At 37.2% G+C, this 22,147-nt stretch overlaps 4 protein-coding genes across 7 annotated transcripts; 2 read left to right on the top strand and 2 right to left on the bottom strand.

Annotated features, from left to right (window-relative positions):
* Positions 1-440: 440 nt before the first annotated feature.
* On the top strand, positions 441-2,171 carry LOC121761194 (reticulocyte-binding protein 2 homolog a-like). Its single transcript, XM_042156802.1, has 4 exons — positions 441-767; positions 1,071-1,181; positions 1,588-1,668; positions 1,918-2,171. The coding sequence occupies exons 1-4, from the start codon at positions 564-566 to the stop codon at positions 1,990-1,992; spliced, it is 471 nt and encodes a 156-aa protein (XP_042012736.1). The 5' UTR covers positions 441-563; the 3' UTR covers positions 1,993-2,171.
* A 1,398-nt stretch (positions 2,172-3,569) lies between these two features.
* On the top strand, positions 3,570-7,923 carry LOC121762534 (alkaline/neutral invertase E, chloroplastic-like). Its single transcript, XM_042158441.1, has 7 exons — positions 3,570-3,884; positions 4,809-5,471; positions 5,587-5,752; positions 5,832-6,043; positions 6,574-7,067; positions 7,159-7,207; positions 7,399-7,923. Exons 2-7 carry the CDS (start codon positions 4,899-4,901, stop codon positions 7,732-7,734), a joined length of 1,830 nt encoding a protein of 609 aa, XP_042014375.1. The 5' UTR covers positions 3,570-3,884; positions 4,809-4,898; the 3' UTR covers positions 7,735-7,923.
* A 3,720-nt stretch (positions 7,924-11,643) lies between these two features.
* On the bottom strand, positions 11,644-13,900 carry LOC121761309 (receptor-like protein 20). The gene has a single exon (XM_042156960.1). The coding sequence runs from the start codon at positions 12,838-12,840 to the stop codon at positions 11,743-11,745; it is 1,098 nt and encodes a 365-aa protein (XP_042012894.1). The 5' UTR covers positions 12,841-13,900; the 3' UTR covers positions 11,644-11,742.
* Positions 13,901-16,109: 2,209 nt separating this feature from the next.
* Positions 16,110-20,825, bottom strand: LOC121762182 (leucine-rich repeat receptor-like serine/threonine-protein kinase RGI4). Of its 4 annotated transcripts, none has more exons than XM_042157986.1 (3): positions 17,383-20,825; positions 16,901-16,972; positions 16,110-16,712 (listed from the first exon to the last, which is right to left on the bottom strand). In XM_042157986.1, the coding sequence occupies exon 1, from the start codon at positions 20,739-20,741 to the stop codon at positions 19,599-19,601; it is 1,143 nt and encodes a 380-aa protein (XP_042013920.1). In that variant the 5' UTR covers positions 20,742-20,825; the 3' UTR covers positions 16,110-16,712; positions 16,901-16,972; positions 17,383-19,598. The 4 variants fall into 3 exon arrangements, with proteins under 4 accessions (XP_042013920.1, XP_042013922.1, XP_042013919.1 ...); XM_042157988.1 differs by having other exon boundaries at positions 16,110-16,694; XM_042157985.1 differs by having other exon boundaries at positions 16,110-16,972.
* Positions 20,826-22,147: the final 1,322 nt, after the last annotated feature.

Below are 22,147 nucleotides of genomic sequence, written 5' to 3'. Positions count from 1 at the left end.
GTTATTCACTCCCCATCACTCATATTTTATCTTGTTAATTTCTATGCTTGACTTCAGAGTTAAGGTAAAAGAAACATAGAAATAAATTAAAATTTTTAATCATTTGGTTCATACAAGAAAAGACATGTTCGTTTTTTCAGAGTCACCAACACTTGAATGTGTCCCGACACCAAACTTGCTCATTTTTCAAGCAATATATTATTAGAGGAAAGTCAAAAATATTAATAATAACTCCAAAAAAGTACAATTATTACTCGATTAATTCCAATGTTCTACTTCACTACATATTTTAATCTTGTTATACAATTGATGTACTGTTAAAAATAATTATAAATATAAAAAAATACTATTTCATGTGCATATATATGATTAACTATGAAATCATAATACTATAAAACAAACAAGTGGGCATACCACACAATTGTAATATGATTAAAGCAAAAGCAACAATGTGGATAAAATCATAACGTGCCAAAGAATACATATGGATCAATATATATAGGGATTAAGGAACCACAATTTGTTCATATAAAGATATTAAACACATACATAAGTATTTGAGAATGATGAGTATTGCAAGCATGGGGAGCAACGGCCGGCCTTCGACAGATGAAGGTGACGAATGTGAGGCTACGAAGACTGCGATCTCGTCATATCTAGAGAGAGAAGAAGAGATAGAGAGGAAGAAAATGGAAGTGAAAGAAAGGGTCGAGTCTCAACTCAACCGTGCCGAGGAGGAAACCAGACGGTTAGCTCAAGTTTGGGAGGTAAGTATTTTTTTTTCTAATAAAAAAAACTTATATAGATATTTTTTCTGTTAATTAAATACATATGATTATGTAGTTAGTGTTTTTTTTCTTAATAATATATCCAGTTTCATGTTATGTTAATTGTGGAATTTAGTCAAATTCTAGTCAATCCCATAATATTTGTGCATGATTACATAAATGTAAAATTAATCCATTTAATTAAAGAAGTTGCTAAGAGTTAGCTTCAATATTTATATTTTATAAGTTTTATGATGAATGTTGGATTTAAATTATATTTTTGAATTTTGATTAATGTAATAGGAATTAGAAGTGTTGACTGATCCAATGAGAAAGGAAGTTGGAGCTGTGCGCAAGAAAATTGACTTGGCCAACCGCGACCTTAAATCTCTTGCCCAAATCTGCAACAAGAAAGTAACCTTTCTATCTCTTATATTTCTTCCGTCTACGAAAAAATAATGCCCAAGAAGGAGAGGAAGACTAGGCTTTTTTTTATTTAAAAAATTTAGTACTATATCATTAAATGTCTCATTCTATTTTTATTCTTTGACAATCAGAGTTCATATAAAAATCAGATACACATTTCACTAAATTTTTCCATTCATATCCAACCGATTTCTCAATCAGTACCTTATTAAATAGTCCACACATGCTCAACTATATATATCGTCCTTGGCCCAATAATTGATGACTATTGTTATAGTTCGAACTAAATAATTCAGCACAATTAAATGTGATTATTTTAGAATTATATCAAAATTAAGAATAGTTTATGGTTAATTATAACCTCTGCATTTGCACATCTTGAAATTTGGCACAGGAGAAAGAATACAAAGAAGCAATGGAGACTTTCAAAGAAAAGAACAATGAAAAAGCTCAATTAACCAATACCCTTGTGGAGGTAAATTATATGCTATACTTTATATATGCATGAATTTATAATATGTTTATGAAATTTTAGCGACAAAGTGTTCGTCTCTATGTAAATAAAATCAATTTATAATATTGCATAAAAATACTTTATATTTAATACCAGTGACGAATTCTTTGCAAATAATAAAGTTCAAATAATGTAGGAAGAGAGATTTATGTAGCATATTTTCTATATATTAATGATTTATAATTATATTTATTTTCACATTTGGTGCAGTTGGTGAGTCAAAGTGAGAAAATCAGAATGAGGAAATTGGAAGAACTCAGCAAGATTGTCAGCTCAAACACTTAAAACAGAATGTAAATCAATATTAATGTTCGCTAATCAAGTATCTAAATCTAATTTGTTTAATAATGTCCTTTTATCACCCAATGTCCATAATATCACTTGACCTTTTGCAATTTTATAAATTAGTTGTAAAACCATGAATTTAACATTTGCCTAATGAAATATTTTAATTTTCTTTGTAATAGTACATTGTTGTTTCAATGCACATGTGTTTCAAATTGATGACGTAAATAAATGTGTGTCGAGAAAAATGATAAAATTCACGAGGGGTATCTAGACAATTTTTTTAAATTTTTTTTGAAATAGGGTACAATAATATATGTGCAAAATAATAAAATAACACTCCTATATCTATCAAGCATATTGTGAAAGTTTGATTGCATCTTTCTCTCCACCTGGGCTGTCTATTGTGTCAAGGACCACAAGTAATCGTGTGGATACAAATTTTGAAACGTGTCTTTTTAATATTTTAGACTTTACAAATATAATTGACAATTATTTTGTATAAAACCGAAATTTTAATGAAAGGTTAACTAATCAAGGTTAATGCTCAAATTTGCATAATTTTTTTAAAAAATTCAACTTTTGTAATCGCGACGAGAATTCTCATATTTCATGTATTATTACTATATTAGAGGATGATAAACTAAAATGGCTATTATAATTTCACATAGCTTAAATATTCAAACATCAAAATCGATTATTCGAAATAGATTTGAAATATCACGGGAGTGTTATATTGCTAACTCAATATTTAATTGCTAACTATAATTAAATAATATCCATTAGATATTCAAATCAAGGGTCTAGATCATCAGTCCCGTAATGTCAATACGATTAACAAAAAAAGTCAATAAGGATATTAAGATCAATTTATAACAAATTAGTTGTGACTAACTTTTGAAAAATATTTCACAACTTTAAAACGCATATAACTTTCTCGATTTAAATTATTTTTTCGCACAACATATATCAAAATAAAGATAATTTCATAAGGATTCTAACGAAATCTCAATTGCATATGTTCCAATGTCAAAATTTAAAAAAAAAATTCGAAAATTTTCATAAATTTCGTTAACAGCTTTATATCACTACATGACTCATAATATATCAATACAATGCTTGTACAATGTCAATATGAAATTGTATTGACATTATCATGTTTTTGTGACGCCGTATTTCATACACTGTATTGACATTGTGTTTCTAAATCCTAAATTTGATAGTTGCTATTATTTTTTTAATCTTAAAAAATGAAAAACGAAATTACACGTGACAAATTGTAGACCACAAGATTTCTAAAATCGTATGGTCTTAAATTAGTTATAGTTAGTAATTAAATGATGAGTTAGCAATTGATCACTTCCCATGAAGGTGTGATAAATTTTACAATATTTAGTTTAGATAAAAAAATAAACCAAGAAAATATTTCCAAAAGTGGAATTTTTACATCCAAACTTCAAAATATTTAGTCAATTATGTGTTCTCCAAAAATTATTAAAAAAATAAATGTTATTATAGCCTCTGATCTGTACATAAAATAAATAAGAAAATATTCCAACAGTGGAATTTTTACATAATCTCTTTTGAAGAGAAGTAACAATGTAACACCAATAATCAAACACTTTGTGATCCAAAAAACGAACACTTCTGTTCCTGAACAATTTCTCTCCGATCAAAACTATTTCAGCTCACTGAGAGACAAAGAGGAGAGAGAGAGAAACAAACTAAACCAAGCCAGCACAGAGTTTTTCCAATACAAGTAACTGAAATTCGCTCAAGCAACGCAGTCACCGCTTCAAGGAAAAACAGCCAACATATTAGTTTTTGCTGCAATTTCCTCTTTGCATCTGAAAGCACCCATTTCTTAGCGAGATTCCTGCTGTTATCACTCGGTAAAAATCGTTTCTTGCTTCTATCTTTGTTGGGCTTTTTTTGTTGCTTACTCCTTTTGTTGATTGTTTGCTTGATTTTGGAGTTTGGTGTATTGGATATCCAATTTTGCTGGTTTTGTGATAATTAATTGATTTGTGTATCAGAATCTAGAGTAGAAGTTGATGAATTGAAGGGAAAGGGTTTGTAGAATCTTTTGGGGGAAGTGAATAAGACTATCGTGTATTTAGCTGAAATCAAATTATTTGCTGATTTTCTGGGGATTGGGCACTGGTTTGCAATGATGTGGTTAAAAAGCTGATTTAAAAGAGATTCAGTTTAGTATTGCTCTTAGTTTTTACCTTTGGATTTTTAAGTAGGGATTATTGGCATTTAAATCAGAATTTTGGTTTAGTTCGATCCCATGACTTTTGAAACTGGAATGATAACTTTTCCATTTCTCGCAATTGTCCCACGATGGTCAGAATCGAAGTATGATGTGCAAACAACTGGATAAAACGACAAAACGACGTCGTTTTAACTAACACTCAAAATAGAATGGCGTTGTTTTGTCCAAAACAACGCTGTTTTGCTGTCACATCATATCTGATTTTGCATATTAGTTTAGGTTTTGACCACAAAGAAAAATATTGTCTTACATGACAGTTATCCCTTTTAAGTGCGGTGTGAAGTTTCTGCTTGTCTGTTTTGTTCCCAACTCAGATTTTATTGCTTATATAGTATGCTGGGATTTTCACTGGCGGGAAAGCCTTCGTGTGTACTTGATTACAATGATGAGGATTGCAAGAATTGTTTTTTTTATAGTGTACATGGATGGCTATCTTTGATGCTTTCTGAAGTGGTTGAATGTTGATTCTGTTAGTCTGTTCAATAACATTGCTGATTGTGCGTATGAATCCTGATTATATGATTTTCGTCTTCATTAGGCATCGTTTCTTGAGGTGGGTTTCTTGGTTTTACCTTTGCATAAAGGAGTATAGAGTTTATGAACTGTGCCTCAAGCTTGCATTGTGTCAATGGCTACTGCTCAAACAGTATTACAAGTTTGTGGTGGAAATATATGTTACCTTCTTAGTTCAGAGCCCCTTCTCAGCAGATCTTGGTCAGGGTCTCATTCTCGGTCTTTTGTAAAATATAAAAGAGGAAAGGCTGCAGCTTGTTTCGAACCTATCAACTTCTTGAAAAAACCATACAACGATAGTTCTTGTCAGTTTCCTCGTTCAGTCACCTCCAACCGCTTGGGCCTCAGCAGATGCAACTGCGAACGAGCTGAGAGTCTGAGAGGATTAACATCCGAGGATGGGTTTGGGACATCCAATGGTGGGATTCATGGCAATGGAACTATATTGCGTGAGGGTAACACGGATTCTATCGAGGATGAAGCGTGGGATCTGCTAAGGGAATCGATTGTGTACTATTGCAATAGCCCTGTAGGTACGATTGCTGCAAAGGACCCGTCTGAATCCATCAATGTTCTCAACTATGATCACGTTTTTATCCGTGATTTCATACCTTCTGGCATCGCCTTCCTGCTTAAGGGGGAGTATGATATTGTTCGTAATTTTCTTCTTCACACTCTTCAGCTGCAGGTGAGCATTCACCGTAATTGTAACTTAGTTTAGTCTGTCATCTTTCTCGTGATGTTCTCTAATCCCGATCTATAGAATACATGAAAAAAATCTTCCCATTTTTTTATATTTGCAGAGCTGGGAGAAAACGATGGACTGCCACAGTCCTGGCCAAGGGTTAATGCCGGCTAGTTTTAAGGTGCGGACGGTGCCTCTGGAGGGGGACGACACTGCAACAGAAGAAATTCTGGATCCCGACTTTGGGGAAGCAGCAATTGGGCGTGTAGCGCCAGTCGATTCTGGTACGTGCTGAGACATTTACAGTGTAAGCTTTCTCCATCACAAATTACCTTCATGTGTATCGTTGCTTTGTGTGAGTAGGTCTCTGGTGGATTATCTTGTTACGGGCGTATGGAAAATGCTCGGGGGATAGATCTGTAGAGGAGAGAATAGATGTCCAGACTGGAATTAAGATGATCCTTAGGCTGTGCCTCGCAGATGGTTTCGATATGTTTCCTACGTTATTGGTTACCGATGGTTCTTGCATGATTGATCGCCGTATGGGAATACATGGCCATCCATTAGAGATCCAGGCAAGTAAATCTTTCAAATACCTTTTGTTGATAGATATAAGAGCATATTGCCGAAAAAACTTAAGTTTAATCGAATTATGGCTCGTCCTACAACTTTAAAATTAGCTAGAAAAACCACGAAGTTTGGCTTTATTCACAATCATCCCACAGATAAAAAAATCTAGGCGCCTACGTGAAATATATCGTTAAACTTTTTTTTTATGAATAAACCCAACATTGGTAACCCAACGACGGTGACATCCGTTTATGATTTCTAGATTGCCCTATTAAATACAATTTCAGCAAAAAATTTCGTACTAGAAATTGCGAAAAAATAAACTTCATGGTTTTTCCCGCCGAGCTTTAAAATTACGGAACAAACAAGAATTTGATTAACCTTCTTGTTTTTTCCATCAATTTTCCCTATATAGTTTAATATGCATTTCTTCACTCCATTTCCTTAATAGCGTTTCGTTGTTTTCATTAAAAGCTTCAGTTCGGTGGAACCTCAAAGTTACGGCTTTTATATCTTAACGGTAATGTGATTGCAGGCTCTGTTCTACTCTGCATTGCTATGTGCACGTGAAATGCTTGCTCCGGAGGATGGATCGGCCGACCTCATTCGGGCATTAAACAACCGCCTTGTTGCATTGTCGTTTCATATTAGAGAATATTATTGGATCGACATGAAGAAACTCAATGAGATCTACCGATACAAGACTGAGGAATACTCATACGACGCAGTTAACAAATTCAATATCTACCCCGATCAGATTCCTCCTTGGCTCGTTGAATGGATGCCTCATACAGGGGGCTATCTTATTGGAAACTTGCAGCCTGCTCACATGGACTTCCGTTTCTTCTCTCTCGGAAACCTATGGTCTGTAGTTAGCAATCTTGCAACACCGGAGCAATCACACGACATATTGGACCTTATTGAAGCTAAGTGGTCGGATTTGGTGGCTGACATGCCGTTTAAAATATGCTATCCCGCTCTTGAAGACAAGGAGTGGCAGATCATAACTGGCTGCGACCCCAAGAACACGTACGCTTTTTTCATCATTGTCATTCGGCCATCTATCTGTATCATGTATTTATCTTCCTCGTAATAATGCTTCGGTTTATTCTTTTTGCAGGCCTTGGTCCTATCACAATGGTGGTTCCTGGCCAACTCTTCTTTGGCAGGTAGACTGCTTTCTTTAATTCTGAATTGATTTGAAGATGTTAGCCGGCTTGCAAGAATACGGCCTAATCGACGACATACTCTAACGGATTGAATTGAAAAGTTTTGAGCTTGTGTGATCCTTCAAATACTCATTAATCAATCTAATCTATAACCGACGGCCATAACGCTTGCGATTTCACTTCCTTTGCAGCTAACTGTTGCTTGCATCAAAATGGGGCGACCCGAGATTGCTGAAAGAGCCATCAAGACTGCAGAGAAACGGATTTCGAAAGACAAGTGGCCGGAATATTATGACACGAAGAAAGCAAGGTTCATAGGGAAGCAAGCGCGGCTATTCCAGACATGGTCTATTGCAGGATATCTCGTCTCGAAGCTTCTACTCTCCAACCCTAACTCGGCCAAAATGTTGACTACCGAAGAGGACTCTGAGCTCGTTAATGCCTTCTCGTGTGCGGTCAGCGGCTCGAGCCCAAGGAGAAAGCGGGGTCCGAAGAGTTCCCAGAACCAGAAGTCTTATATAATTTGAGGATTAGCCACATATATATGGAACAGGTTAGCACTTTCAAGATGCTTATAATATACTCTTTAAAGCAAGGGTGATTATTTATTGGTTTGATTAACTAAACTGAAGTTTTCAGGTTGAACTGAAATTATGTAAAGATTTTCTTTGTTAAAAGAAAAAGTAAAAATACCATTATACTCGTTTACCAATTAAGGAGTATGTTTCATGAGATTAAGAAGAGAGGTGGGTTGATATTGATACGATATATCTTACCGAAACTGTCATACCGTATACGGTATGAGTAAAAATCATACATTACCTTACCAAAATTCGATATATTGAATTTTCGCTATGACCAATTTCAATACACCTTACGGTATTTTCCGTATAATGGAATTGTATGGAATTGTATGACATATACCGGATTTCAGTATGGTATATCGTAATTCTGTTATACCATTATATAATAGTACTATTATATTAAAAAATATGTAATATATGTATAAATATATTCGCTGGTCACAATATGTACCATTTTTATTGTGTATATTGATTTCATTGTATACATGTATAACATAAATTCCGGTATATACTATATACTTTTATGTAATGGAGGGAGTATTTTCTATTGTTATAGATTATGATTTTTTGGTGTTCAATATTTTAGTATGTGTGGCTAGTTCGATATCCGTTGTTCATAGCATGTAATAGGGTGTATATTATTGCATACGTAGCATTAGCAATGGGGCGCCTTATAGGGCGCCCTATGCACCGTCACATCATCATTTTATCCTCCTATCCTTCCACCCGCAGTGGGACGCCCTATAAGCCGCTCTAACGGCCGTCCTATAGGTTTCACTATTGTTTTGTTAATTAATTTAAATGTTTTCAAATATGTCAATGCAAAATAATTAAAAAAACACCACGATTAATTAAAAACTGCAAATCCTACATTGATTAAAAAAAGGTTACACGAGTTAGAAATGAAAAAAAAAGTTGACTACTCTACAAAAGTCCCAATTTGCGGCGCAACTCATCGATCATCCCCTGGAGGTATTCGGCTTTGGCGGGGTCCTGACACTGCATAAGGGTGTTGTGTGTGTCCAACAACGTCCTCCGGTTGGCGGCCGCTGCCAACTCCGCGTAGGCAAGTGATGCCGGGGTCGGGATCGAGGTCGGGGTCGGGATCGGCAATGGGGGGTGGTCGCGGCTTGTGAGGAGGATGTCGCCTTCGCCTTCGCCTTCCCCTTGTTCTTCGCAGCATTGACGCCAACGGGACACCGGGAGGACACCGATGTGCCGGAACTCTCTTCCTCCTCATACATCGTCCGGTTGAGGTCCACCGGATATGCGCCGCTTTTGCTTCTCGTGTAAGCACCGGCTTCGGTGGTCCTCGTTCTCTTTGGCGCAGCCGATGACGGAATCCCGCCTTGGAACTTCTGCTTGTCCTTCAAGAGCACCCAGATGTTGAAATGCTTGAAGTCGCGTACAATGACTGGTACGACAACATCGCTCTATCGCCCAAATCGCTCAAACTCTCGCCGCTTCCCTGCTCCCTCAAGCACTTCTCGTACTCCGCCAAGAACAGGTTGATTTGCTTCTTCACCTGATCCCAGTGCTTGCGGAGCTGCTCCCTATGGCGCTTGTACGCGCTCGGTGGCTTCGCTTCATTGTAGCGCTCGGCGATGCGCTCCCAGTACGCAACCTGCTTTTGGTTGTTTGCAAATATCGGGTCCTCCGAAATATCCACCCAACAACTCGCCAAGACGAGGGTTTCATCCGGTTGGTAGTTCGTCCTCCCGGGGGCGTACTCTTCATTCGTTTCCGGAGGTGGCAACTTGTGCGCCCGGTGCCGGTTCAGCTTCTTTCTGGCGGGGGCGGGTTGGAGACGACTCCATGTCGGATAGACCCTACGAATCAGTACTGAATTCGGGATCGTACTGCGTGTTGGAGTGGAAGGGCCGATATTCTTTAGGGTCTGTACCCTGCCAACGCGCACCACCCCAAAACATCAGACTATTCAGACTTTAATTTTCAAATAAAAAATAAAATAATAAAAAAACGCGTTGCATCATCCGCGTCGCCCATAGTGGCGGATGATGCCCTATCGTCCGCGTATCGTCCACGGACGATCTATAGGGCACGGACGATGCATCGGGCATCATCCGCACACCCATAGTGGCGAACGATGGCGCGCCCGAGGCATATTGTCTGCCATGCCTCGGGCGCGTCATCGTCCGCCCCATTGCGGATGCTGATGGATTATTTTGTTTGACTTTTTCTTTGATTATTGTTTATGGTTAGATTTTTATTTTACTGTTCTTTGAGACATCTAGATAGGCAAAAACTGTATCCAATTTATTCTACTATTATCTTAGTGAACATAAGCAAGTTACTCCAGATATGACACTTGTCACAGAGAGTCTTGAGTGGATCAATAGATTTTATATCAAAATTAGTCTTGAGTGGCATGCAACTGCGAGGGCATTAGGTTAGGTTAATCTGACATTTATTGTGCAATTGCAAGGCATTAAGATAATAGGCAAAATATATTGTATAAATAACTTATAAATTACTTAAAATATTTTGGCGACGGGATTTGGGATGGGGAATTAACTCTCTCCATATTGCAAACAACAAGCCTAGGATATTATGCCCTTTTATTCAAAACTAAAATAATACTCGTACTAGTATTTTCCAAGTCAGGCCCCACTGGAAAAAATGAGTGAAGCTTCTGCAATCTAACTTATTTGTATTTGTGGAAAAATAAAATAAAATAAATTAAATCTAACAATACAGATATAAACATGTTTAAAGTTTGAACAGCTTTACGAATTTCTTTTTAATCAAGTTTGATGAAACAAGCTCATCAATTTGGAGATATTCACAGGTGTAGAATACATAACTAAAGTAAAACATATAACCACATATTTTCCTGTCCCATTAATGGAAAATGCAAAATGAAGCTAAATCAAATAAACCCACGTATATTCTTGTCCTTTTAACGGAAAATGAGTCAATTTTGGAGGCAAAAGAGACAAAGACTATTCAAAAGGTGTCAATTGCATAATTAAGCAAAATCAAATAAAGTCACATATTTTTTTCCCATTAATGGAAAATGCATAATGAATTGAAGGTAATCAAATAAGGCCACATATTTTCTGGTCCCAATAATGGAACATCAAAGAACTTTTCAAATAATGCTAATTATATTTAACGTGGGAATGGAGAATGATATGTAAGTATAAATTACACATAAGAGTACATCCATGAATATGAATTTCACCAAGAATGGGATTAAATTGGTACCACTTACTTGAAAATTTCCTATGTAATTTGTACTTATGTATTTATCACTCTTACCGAATAAATATAGAGAGAGGAAGTGATTCAAAATAAAGTGAGAAAAATATAATATTTTTTCTGTGTCAAGTTTATATGTATAGTGTCAAGTTTGATATTTATTCGTATATGATATTTATATTAAAACAACACATATATGCTATGGTGAAATGTTACGTGTACTCGTTTTATTTATAATTAGTGGATACAGGTCTTTGGTTTGAGTCTCATCAATCTGTGAAATATTTTTAATTTATTTGGAAGACTAATAATAGAAATTCATATAGAGAAGTATATATGATAAATATGTAAATGGGCTGAGAATTACATTGTTGAAACCCATCTTAGGTTTTAATATTGGGCTGAGATTACAAGAGTGAGATATTTGTTCTTCCGCCTTTGGCCTCATTAGAGCGTGCGGATTTTTGCAGATTTACAACACCATTTTTAATTTATTTTATCCCTAAACGATTCTTTGAAATTTTAACAAATATTTTAAAAAGGCCAGCTTTGATGCTTAACATAATTTTATACACTGCAACAACTCTAAATTTGAAATTGAGCACAACCACAGAAGTAGAAACACAAGCATGACATCCAAAAACGTAAAAAAAGTAATTCGAAACAACCAAGGAAAGATCCCCAAATTAAACACAAGGAAAGCACACAATCCTCCTTTAGTCTTGCAATCTAAGTTACCCTGTGTGTTGATGCAGCTCTGTTGCGTCTCTTCTTTGTCTTATATTTATAACCAACTCCGAAAAAGAATTCCACTAACCATCTTGGCCTTCCACTCCTTATAATCATGTATCCAATTCCAATCCCAACAATGAATCCACTTCCATATCCCATCACAACACATCGCCAACCAAATCCATCTATGAATTCATATTCATCATCACCCTCTTCTTTTGCAGGCTGCATCGATTTCCCATCATCCTCGTTGCATTTTCTTGTCAACGGAAGTCCACACAATCTTAAGTTTCCCACATACGAATCATTCTCAAATGTGGAGAACTGATTGGATCGTGGTATTTGCCCAACAAGATTGTTCATTGAAAGGTTTAATTTTGCAAGAAATGTCAACCTTGTCAATTCACTTGGAATTTCTCCATCCAGTTTGTTTGTTGACAAATCCAACGATTCGAGTTCACTCAAGTTTCCAAGAGATGAAGGTATATGTCCTGTGAGGCTATTGTGGGTTAGGTTCAAATATTTGAGAATCTTAAGATTTCCTATGGAAGGTGGAATAGTCCCAGAGAAACTATTGGAGGATAAATCAATTGTTGTGAAGGTATCAAGTAGTCTATTCAACAACATATCCTGACCTTTCAAGGTGACTATCATATCCACATAACTTAGATAATAATAGTCGTCGTTGTTTTTTTCTTTGTCATGGAAACTCTTTGTGTCATCTCTTTGCTTTTCCTCTATCATTGCTCTGAAATTCTTGAAATATCTTTCGGGGAGAGAGCCTACAAATGCATTATGAGATATATCTAGAACTTGTAACATAGGAAATGGAAACTTGGTTCGTGAAGGAAGCGACATGTTACCATCAAACTTGTTAGACCTCAACACTAGCACCCGAAGCTTGCGTAGGCGTTCCATCCAAAAGGGAAATTCATCTTGTATTCTATTATTTCCAATGTCGAGACCCCTTAGACTTCGGCAATTGATTAAGGATTTAGGTAATCGTCCGTGGAATTTGTTATTACCCAAATTGATGGAAATAAGACTACAATTCTTAGAAAAGGTAGATGGAATGAGGCCACTAAGGTGATTCATGTTTAGGTGAAAGATGATCAATGATCTGCTGAAGTTTCCAAAGCATCGTGGCAGTCTTCCTTCCAAAGTATTATTCGAGAGAAGAAGATAAGCAAGGGATGACAAGTTGCAGATGGAGGATGGGAGCTCACCATTTAATTTGTTGGAAGATAGATATAAGAACCCCAGCTTTGATAGATTCCCAACGGTGGATGGTATTGAACCTTCAAACAATTTATTTTATAGTTAAATCAAAATTCTTTACTTTTAAAAATTGTACATGCATATCATGTTGTTAACTAAACTAATACTCCATATTGTAGATAAAAGCACCATTTAATATTCTAGAAATAACATAATATTTTAGGTTTATATTGAGATATTTATATAATGTCAGTTGTGGCTGCACTTGAAGGACACAGACATAGACACAGTGCTAGGAGAGACATATATGTAATAAAAGGTATAAGTTGTTTACACACAAAGAGTCAATTTTGGGATTTGTTCCAATATTACATTTATATTAAGACCACATAAGGTCTAATATTACAAATACACTATCAAAATCATTTATACTTTATATTATGACCACATGAGGTATAACGTATTATTCCTATATTACATTTATATTTAGAAGCTCTAATATTAATCAGTTTTATCTAAACCATTAGAGTTCATTTTGAGAAGGCGTTAGGTGATATGCTACATGGAAACATTAACTTTATAATAACAAATAGACTAAATTTTAAAATAAAACTTTTTGGTCCTACACATTGTTTGTTAGCTTTTTGGTCCCAAACATTATGTTTTTGTTCATATTTACCGATTCCGTTAAAACTTAACATCAACTCGATTTTGACTTGATTGATAAGTTAAAATACGGAACAAATATATTGTGTAAGATCAAAAGATACCACACGTAAAATGTATATGATCAAATAGATTTTTTGTGCAAATGTACGAGACTAAAATCGGACTTTAAAATGAGATTGACAGTTAAATATGAACCAAAACATAAAATTTAAGGGACGGAATGAATGATCGTAGCAAACCGAAGAATAAGAAATTCAGTAAGGATATGCCTAGTGTTAGGATCGTCGACTGCAACATTAGTTTGATATTGTCCGCTTTGGGTCAAGCCCGCACGGATTTGCTTTTGGGTCACTCCCAAAAGGCCTCAAACTAATTGGGGTTGGACAGGAATTATATACACCTTCCAACTTCCCTCACTCATCCGATGTGGGATGGGTTGGTACCCCAACAAACCTCCCCTCAAACCGAGACCACATCGGGAACGCAATCGACACAAACATGGGTTATTCCAGCCCTGGCCCCTGGGTCATCCTGGGCCCGACTCCAACCCGAGTCTTTCAGGGCCCGACACTCATCCGATGTGGGATGGGTTTGTACCCCAACAAACCTCCCCTCAAACCGAGACCACATCGGGAACGCAATTGACACGAACATGGGTCGTTCCAGCCCTGGCCTGGGCCCGACTCTAACCCGAGTCTTTCAGGGCCCGACCCTAACCGGGGCTCATCCAGGCCCGACCCATAGCCACCTGGGCTTTGATACCACTTGTTAGGATCGTCGACTGCAACATTAGTTTGATATTGTCCGCTTTGGGTCAAGCCCGCACGGATTTGTTTTTGGGTCACTCCCAAAAGGAGTCAAACTAATTGGGGTTGGACAGGAATTATATACACCTTCCAACTTCCCTCACTCATCCGATGTGGGATAGGTTTGTACCCCAACAAACCTCCCCTCAAACCGAGACCACATCGGGAACGCAGTTGACACGAACATGGGTCGTTCCAGCCCTGGCCTGGGCCCGACTCTAACCCGAGTCTTTCAGGGCCCGACCCTAACCGGGGCTCATCCAGGCCCGACCCATAGCCACCTGGGCTCTGATACCACTTGTTAGGATCGTCGACTGCAACATTAGTTTGATATTGTCCGCTTTGGGTCAAGCCCGCACGGATTTGCTTTTGGGTCACTCCCAAAAGGCCTCAAACTAATTGGGGTTGGACAGGAATTATATACACCTTCCAACTTCCCTCACTCATCCGATGTGGGATGGGTTTGTACCCCAACACCTAGTTGCAAATTAATACTATAAATCATTGTCTTCCATGTTCCCACTCAATCGGTTTACGACTTGAGGTATTTTCCATTTACAGATATAACTCCCATAAATCAGAATGTTGATTGTCAAGATGACCAATCTTTCATGAAATAACTCCCATAAATCAGAATGTTTAAATAAAGTTAGCATAATTTTCAGATATAAAAGAGTTGGCGAAAATATCACTATTCACCCTATTACCCAAATGTATGAACTTTTTTCAATGTCCGTGTTCAAATATATCTAAATTATTCATGTTAATATCCAGAGTAATGAAATTCAGGTCCAATCTGCCTAGCTTGCATATAGGAAATCGTTATAACAAAAACTATTATAAAAATGACATAATATGCAACAAGATTATTTAATGAATGTCTAGTTGCAGACGAGAATGGGAGCTCACCATTTAATTTGTTGGAAGAGAGATCTAAGAACCACAGATTTGTAAGATTTCCAATGGTGGATGGTATTGGACCTTCAAACCATTTATTCGAAATATAAGAAGGATATAAATCAAATTTCTTTACATCTAAAATTGTACATACATATCATGTTGTGAACTAAACTGCTACTCCATATTGTTGGGACATATATACTATAGCCTTAATTATAAAGTATAGACTCTCAATTGTGGATGATACAATTTTGGGACATAGGCATAACTCATATGGTAATATCCTGAGGAACAAAATCGTTTTCTAGCAGGCATGTAGAAAATCACTATAACAAAATATTCTAGAAATAACATAATATTTTAGGTTTATATTGAGATATTTATACCTAGCTCGCATATAAGAAATCATTATAACAAAAACTATATAAAAATGACATAATATGTTATGTAGTTTGAAGTCTCTAGGATTACTAGGAAAGCCGCTAGTCTAGGCTAAGCCCTCTCTCGAGTGCACCCAACCCGTTGATTAACCATTAATATTGAAGTCTCCTTCTAATAATTCACGATTAACTCCTTAAAACAAAAGGCTCAAGCCCTCACTCTAGAATTCCTTCTCTCGAATGTAAATTATCTAGGTGTTGTTCATTCTTTTATCAATCCTAATTAGGTATCTCTCGATTACTCAAAACTAGGTCAACAAACCCAATTGGTAGCTAAGCAATTGAATTGAAAAAGCTCAAGAATAACACAAAGGAATCACAAGAGCATAGGTAATCAAAAGTCCTTGAATTAATCAAAAGCATTCATTGTAGTCTTCACCAAAACTCTACAAGGGAATTAGCTACTCATATTCAATGCAAATTCACAAGATAAATCCAAAGAAATCGAACTAAACATAAGAAACTAATAGAGATACTCCCAAAGGTGGATTGAATGGGCAAATTGTCTTCGTCTTCAACCTTGTCGATGAATCGGACTCTTTGTCGCTTCAACCTACTCTCCAATCTGAAAAACTCCTTCTTGGGGCGTGTCTGGTCTCCTTGGGCACGAAAACCTAGCTCTCCTTTTATACCCGGGACGGAAATAATAGCAATTAACTCTCGCAGAACACATCGCCCGGCCGGGCGATTTTAAGTCGCCTAAACGCCCGGTCGGGCGATCTCTCGATGGACCCAATTCTTCACATCGCCCGGTCGGGCGATTCTTCCGAGGGGGAACGCCCGGTCGGGCAAACTCTCTGGATTCGTTCCTTCTTTGTACAAACGCCCGAGCCGGGCGTTTCTCTTGTACATGAACGCCCGAGCCGGGCGTTTCTTCTGTATTCCATCTTCAAGCTCGTTTTCAAGTAATTTTCACCTGTTTTGTCCCCAAACACTAGACAAACTCATCAAAACACTTAAGTAGTGGATAATGGATGCAAACTCAAGTAATATGCTACAAAACATTGAAGTATTCACGTTAATCATCCAAAATACTTGCTAAACCACGAGTTTATCAGTTATAAAAATGCCCAACAAGATTATTTAATGAATGTCAAGTTGCAGAGGAGAATGGGAACTCACCATTTAATTTGTTGGAAGAGAGAAATAAGGAATGCAGATTTGAAAGATTTCCGATAGTGGATGGAATTGTACCTTCAAACCATTTATTTGAAATATAAGAAGGATATAAATCAAATTTCTTTACATCTAAAATTGTACTCCACGTGCATATCATGTTGTGAACTAAACTAATACTCCATGTTGAGACATATATATATCCATAACTCATAAGTATAGATTCTCAATTGTGGATGGTACAAGTTTGAGACATAGCCATTACTCATATGGTAATAACAAAATTCATGTTCTAGCAGGCATGTAGGGAATCAGTATAACAAAATATTCTAGAAATGACATAGTATTTTAGGTTTATATTGAGATATTTATATAATGTCACTTCATACTAGCATGACATCTTGCACTTGAGTAGTTATTAAATTTGGTATTTGGCCAACAAGATTACTCAAGAGATTTCAAGTTGCAAACGGAGGTTGGGAACTCACCATTTAATTTGTTGAAAGAGAGAACTAAGATCTCCAGATTTGTAAGACTCCCAATGGTGGATGGTAATGGACCTTCAAACAATATATTTTAAAATTAAATAAGGATATAAATAAAAATTCTTTACTTTTAAAATGTAAATGTATGAATAGCATTTTAATAGCACATTTATGAGTAATGCATTGCATTCTTTATAAAAAGTATTTAATTCAAACTGATGATCGTTTCAAACCGTCATTAAAAAGAAAAAGAAATTCACTATGGAATATAATTCATTGTTTTCCAACTCCCATTGGTTTATGACTCGAGCTATTACACCTGAAAAGTTATTGGTTGAAAGGTCCAGCCTCCATAAATTTTGTAGGTTTCCTATCTCTGGTGGGATGGTGCCATAAAACGAGTTATTAGAGAGAAACAGATTGTTAAGGATAAAGTTCCTCAACGATAGGAAATCGAGTCGAACGTCGCGGGAGCTTTGCCCGTCGATCAATCCGGCGTCGAATTCTAGGGTTCGTGCTTTGTGCACGAGAGAAAAAAACGTTAAATTGCGTAAAAGAAGTATTTTATTTCTTGAATGAATGAACTGAAGAACAATGTCCACTATTTATAATAGTGGATACTAATTTAATGAGTAAGACAAAAGATATGAAAAAGATATGCAAATCCATAATTAACTAACTAACTAACTAACTAACTAATAATAATAATAATAATAGTAATCGTATCAACTTCCCCACGGTTGAAATCCACCTTGTCCTCAAGGTGGGAACCACGAAGCAACGAAGAGAGTCGAAGACAACAAAAGCTTTGATGTATCCCCTCCTGGATCAAACGTTCCCGGTCGCTGCGTTGGAGCAATTTCAGCATCATTCGACAGTTGCTCCATATGTGCAACTAAACAAGTAGCCACAACATGAACTAAGGCATCCTTTGCTTCTATCTCAAATATAGAGTCCGTGGAACGTACTCTTTCCCGTTCATCACGACGCTTTTCTTCTGCCAAAATCAATGACTCTTTCTCATCAACTCGGTCTAGATCCTTGTTTTCACCATTAACTTCAATCCTATCATTCCCCTCGCCAAGATGCTCAAACTCCATTGAATTGACCAATTCAATTGGAACCGAAGTGTGATTACTGTAATCCTGACTTGGGCTGCACGGCGGTGGGATCCCGGCTAGTAGGGGCGGTTCATCTTCAAACAATTCCCCCTCCTGTCCATTGACATTGGGGCTGCACGGCATAGAGATCGCGGGTGGAGAGGGCGGGACAACCATTAGCATCTCAGCTCCGTCATAGGGCTTGCGGCTGAAGAGCATGACTTCGCTGCAGCTCTTATCTTGGACTTCCTCTACTACAACGGCCTCATCAGGTACGGCGACGGCCTCCAATGGGCCTCCTCTGTACAGCGGTACAACAGCAGCCGGCAGTTGCGCTGCTGAGTGGTGGTGACTCGTCAGTGGACACCAGCTGATAGCGGGCTGGTAGTTTTGGTGGGGTAGGTTTGCGGCAGCGGCTGCTGTCAGCGGTGGCTGTTGATAGGCGATGGGCTGGTGGCCGTGGTGCAATTGGTGTCTATCCAGCTTGTATGGAGGCAGCGGTAGATTCTGGGGTCCGGCATAAGGACTTCGCAGCAGCGGGTACGAATTCGTGTAGGTGTAGGGCGCGTGAGGTGGTTGTGCGACGGTGTACAGCCAGGGTTGGTCGGGTGGATCAGGTTCAGGCTGGAGCGGAGAGTGCGTTGCTGCTACCCTGCGCTTATGCTCAACCAATTGGGTTTCGAGCCGGGCGAGCCTAGCGAGAATATTCTCCCATGTTGCTACTGTTGAATTCAATTGCAAGCCTTCAGATGCTTGCGATATCTCCCACCATGAACGAAAATTGACTTCGGCCATGAGTTCGAGAATGAAAGCACCACTTGTTAAGGATAAAGTTCCTCAACGATAGGAAATCGAGTCGAACGTCGCGGGAGCTTTGCCCGTCGATCAATCCGGCGTCGAATTCTAGGGTTCGTGCTTTGTGCACGAGAGAAAAAAACGTTAAATTGCGTAAAAGAAGTATTTTATTTCTTGAATGAATGAACTGAAGAACAATGTCCACTATTTATAATAGTGGATACTAATTTAATGAGTAAGACAAAAGATATGAAAAAGATATGCAAATCCATAATTAACTAACTAACTAACTAACTAATAATAATAATAATAATAGTAATCGTATCACAGATACTCGAGGTTTGTGAGCAATCCTATTTCTGATGGAAGTTCCCCGCTGAATTCATTGTCTTCAATTAGTAGTGAGATTAGTTTTCTCCAACTCGTGATGAAAGAGGTCAATATTTCACCAATCAGGCTATTGTGAGATAGGTACAACTCAGATAAATTGCCCAGATTTGATAAGGATGGCGGCAATGGCCCCGAGAGTGAATTCTGGGATAAATCTATGTAGGTCAGCTTGTTACACAGGCCGAGCTCTCGGGGAATGGAGGAATTGAATCTGTTCATTCGAAGATCTAGACTTTGGAGATTCGTGAGTAGGCCTATAGAAGGAGGGATTTCTCCTATAAATGAATTATTGTACAGCTCTAGATTTTGCAGGCTTGGAATAAGGCTTACTGAATCAAGAATCTTGCCAGAGAAGAGGTTTTCGGTTAGGCGAAGATCCTTCAACTTGGAGAGGTTAGTGATATTTGGTGACAGGGGGCCTTGAAAACTGTTGCTGGTGAGGTTAAGATATTCGAGTTTGACCAAATTGCTGAACAAAGTTTCAGGAATTTGGCACGTGAAGTTGTTTTGAGACAAATCAAGGAATGTAAGGTTGAGACATGTGGTTATGAAGTGTGGGAATTCCAAGTTGAGTTCATTCACACGAAGATTAAGGTGAATTAGGAAAGGGAAATTGGGAAATCTAGACCAGTCAGGAGATTTAAAGTAATTGGAGCCCAAATGCAAGAAGCGCACCTTCCTCAGATTGCCAATCTGATATGGGATTTCTCCAACCATATAGTTGTTGGAGAAGCTCAGGTACCGAAGCTCTGTCAAGCGGCCGATCTCTGGTGGAATGGCGTCGGAAAACAAATTGTCGGAGAGGTCCAAGAGATTGAGGCTTGTGAGGTTGCCAAGAGCAGCTGGTACGGAGCCGTCGAGATAATTTCCGCTGAGGTTGAAAGTGGTGAGGTTCAGCAATGCAGTGAAATGGAACAGATCCAATGTCCCTGCAAGGCCTGCACTGGGGAGACTAATCCCACAAACAGATCCCTCGGCGTTGCAGCGAATGCCAATCCATCTGCAGTGGTTGCTGATGTTGTTGACGGACCAAGACTCGAGAGAAGCAGAAGATGATAGGCTGAATTTCCATTTCATCAGCTTCACTTGTGGCTGCTCTTGAAGGGCACGGACATAGACACAGTGTTAGGAGAGAGAGATATGTAAGAAAAAGATATGTTGTTTTCATGACTGTTGTTTTTATCTATCTACTCTTCTTTATTTGCCTATTTATATGCAAACTAGGAGATACCCTTTTACTCAAAATTAAAATAATATATTCCAACACTAAAAAACATAATTGTGCAAAGTTTGGCGTGTGGAATGGTTAGACGATGATAATGGGAAAACATCTTTGTGAATGGGAAACATAATTGTGTACAAGACTTTAATGTGAATCACATTTCTTTTTTTTTTTTTTATGGAATAGTCAAGCTTTTTTATAGAGTCAATTTTGGGATTTATTACATTTATATTTTCATGGCTGATGTTTTTGTGCAAACTAGATATTTGTCCAATATTACTCTTGAAGGACACAGACACAGTGTTAGGAGAGATATATATGTAAGAAAAAGGTATGCTGTTTTCATGGATGATGTTTTTGTCTATCTAGTCTGCTTCATTTGCATATTTATGTGCAAACAAGGAGCCCTTTTACTCATAATTAAAGTAATATATTCCAACAATAAAAAACAACTTTTATGTGAGAAATGATTGAATGGGAAACATAATAGTGTACAAGAATTAAATCTGAATCACCTACCTTTTCCATGGAATAGTAAACTTTGTTTTCTCTTTATTTTTTTATTATTTTACTTTATATTTTCCACTGAAATTACTAAACTTCATTCTTTTAATATTGTGTCCATTGTCCTAAAGGAGCTCGCTCCTCATATGATACATATCTTTTCATGTCGCTAGGTAGTTTGATAAACCAAGCTCATTAATTTCAAAGATATTTCATCTATTATTTTGATTGTGGGACATCCATACATTTTAAAATTCCTAAAATTTACTTTATAATTTCTCATGGGCAATTTAAATTACTTTACAAACACAAAGAAAACCTTTACCTCTGATTGTTGAAACAATTCCAACTGTCTACCAATTCTTCAATTTAATAATAAAATGCAACCGTCGCAGATGCTCTCTACTTTATGTTAGATTTGGGAAACAAAAGTCTAAACACAAATTCATATTAAATTAGCACTAAGATTAATTTGTTGGCCGTGTCAAGAGGACTGCCACTTGAAGAAACCACAAAGAATCTTTGATTGTTTGGGGTCTTAAATTAATCATAGGAAATGTGGTATAATTAACATTCAAAAGCAGAACACTTTCTATTTTTATAATAAATTTGGGAGACTTTAAATTCGGCTTTTTGAAAACTCGAGTAAGATATACTCCTTCCATTCCATACTAATGGATGCGTTTATTTTCAGCACGTAGATTAAGAAAAATTGTGTTAGGTGAGTTAAGTAAATGAAGAATAAAGTGGAAAGTGA

This window comes from Salvia splendens, chromosome 13 (assembly GCF_004379255.2).
Source record: "Salvia splendens isolate huo1 chromosome 13, SspV2, whole genome shotgun sequence".
NCBI classification, from domain to species: Eukaryota; Viridiplantae; Streptophyta; class Magnoliopsida; order Lamiales; family Lamiaceae; genus Salvia; species Salvia splendens.
This window is presented reverse-complemented; position numbering and strand designations above follow the sequence as displayed.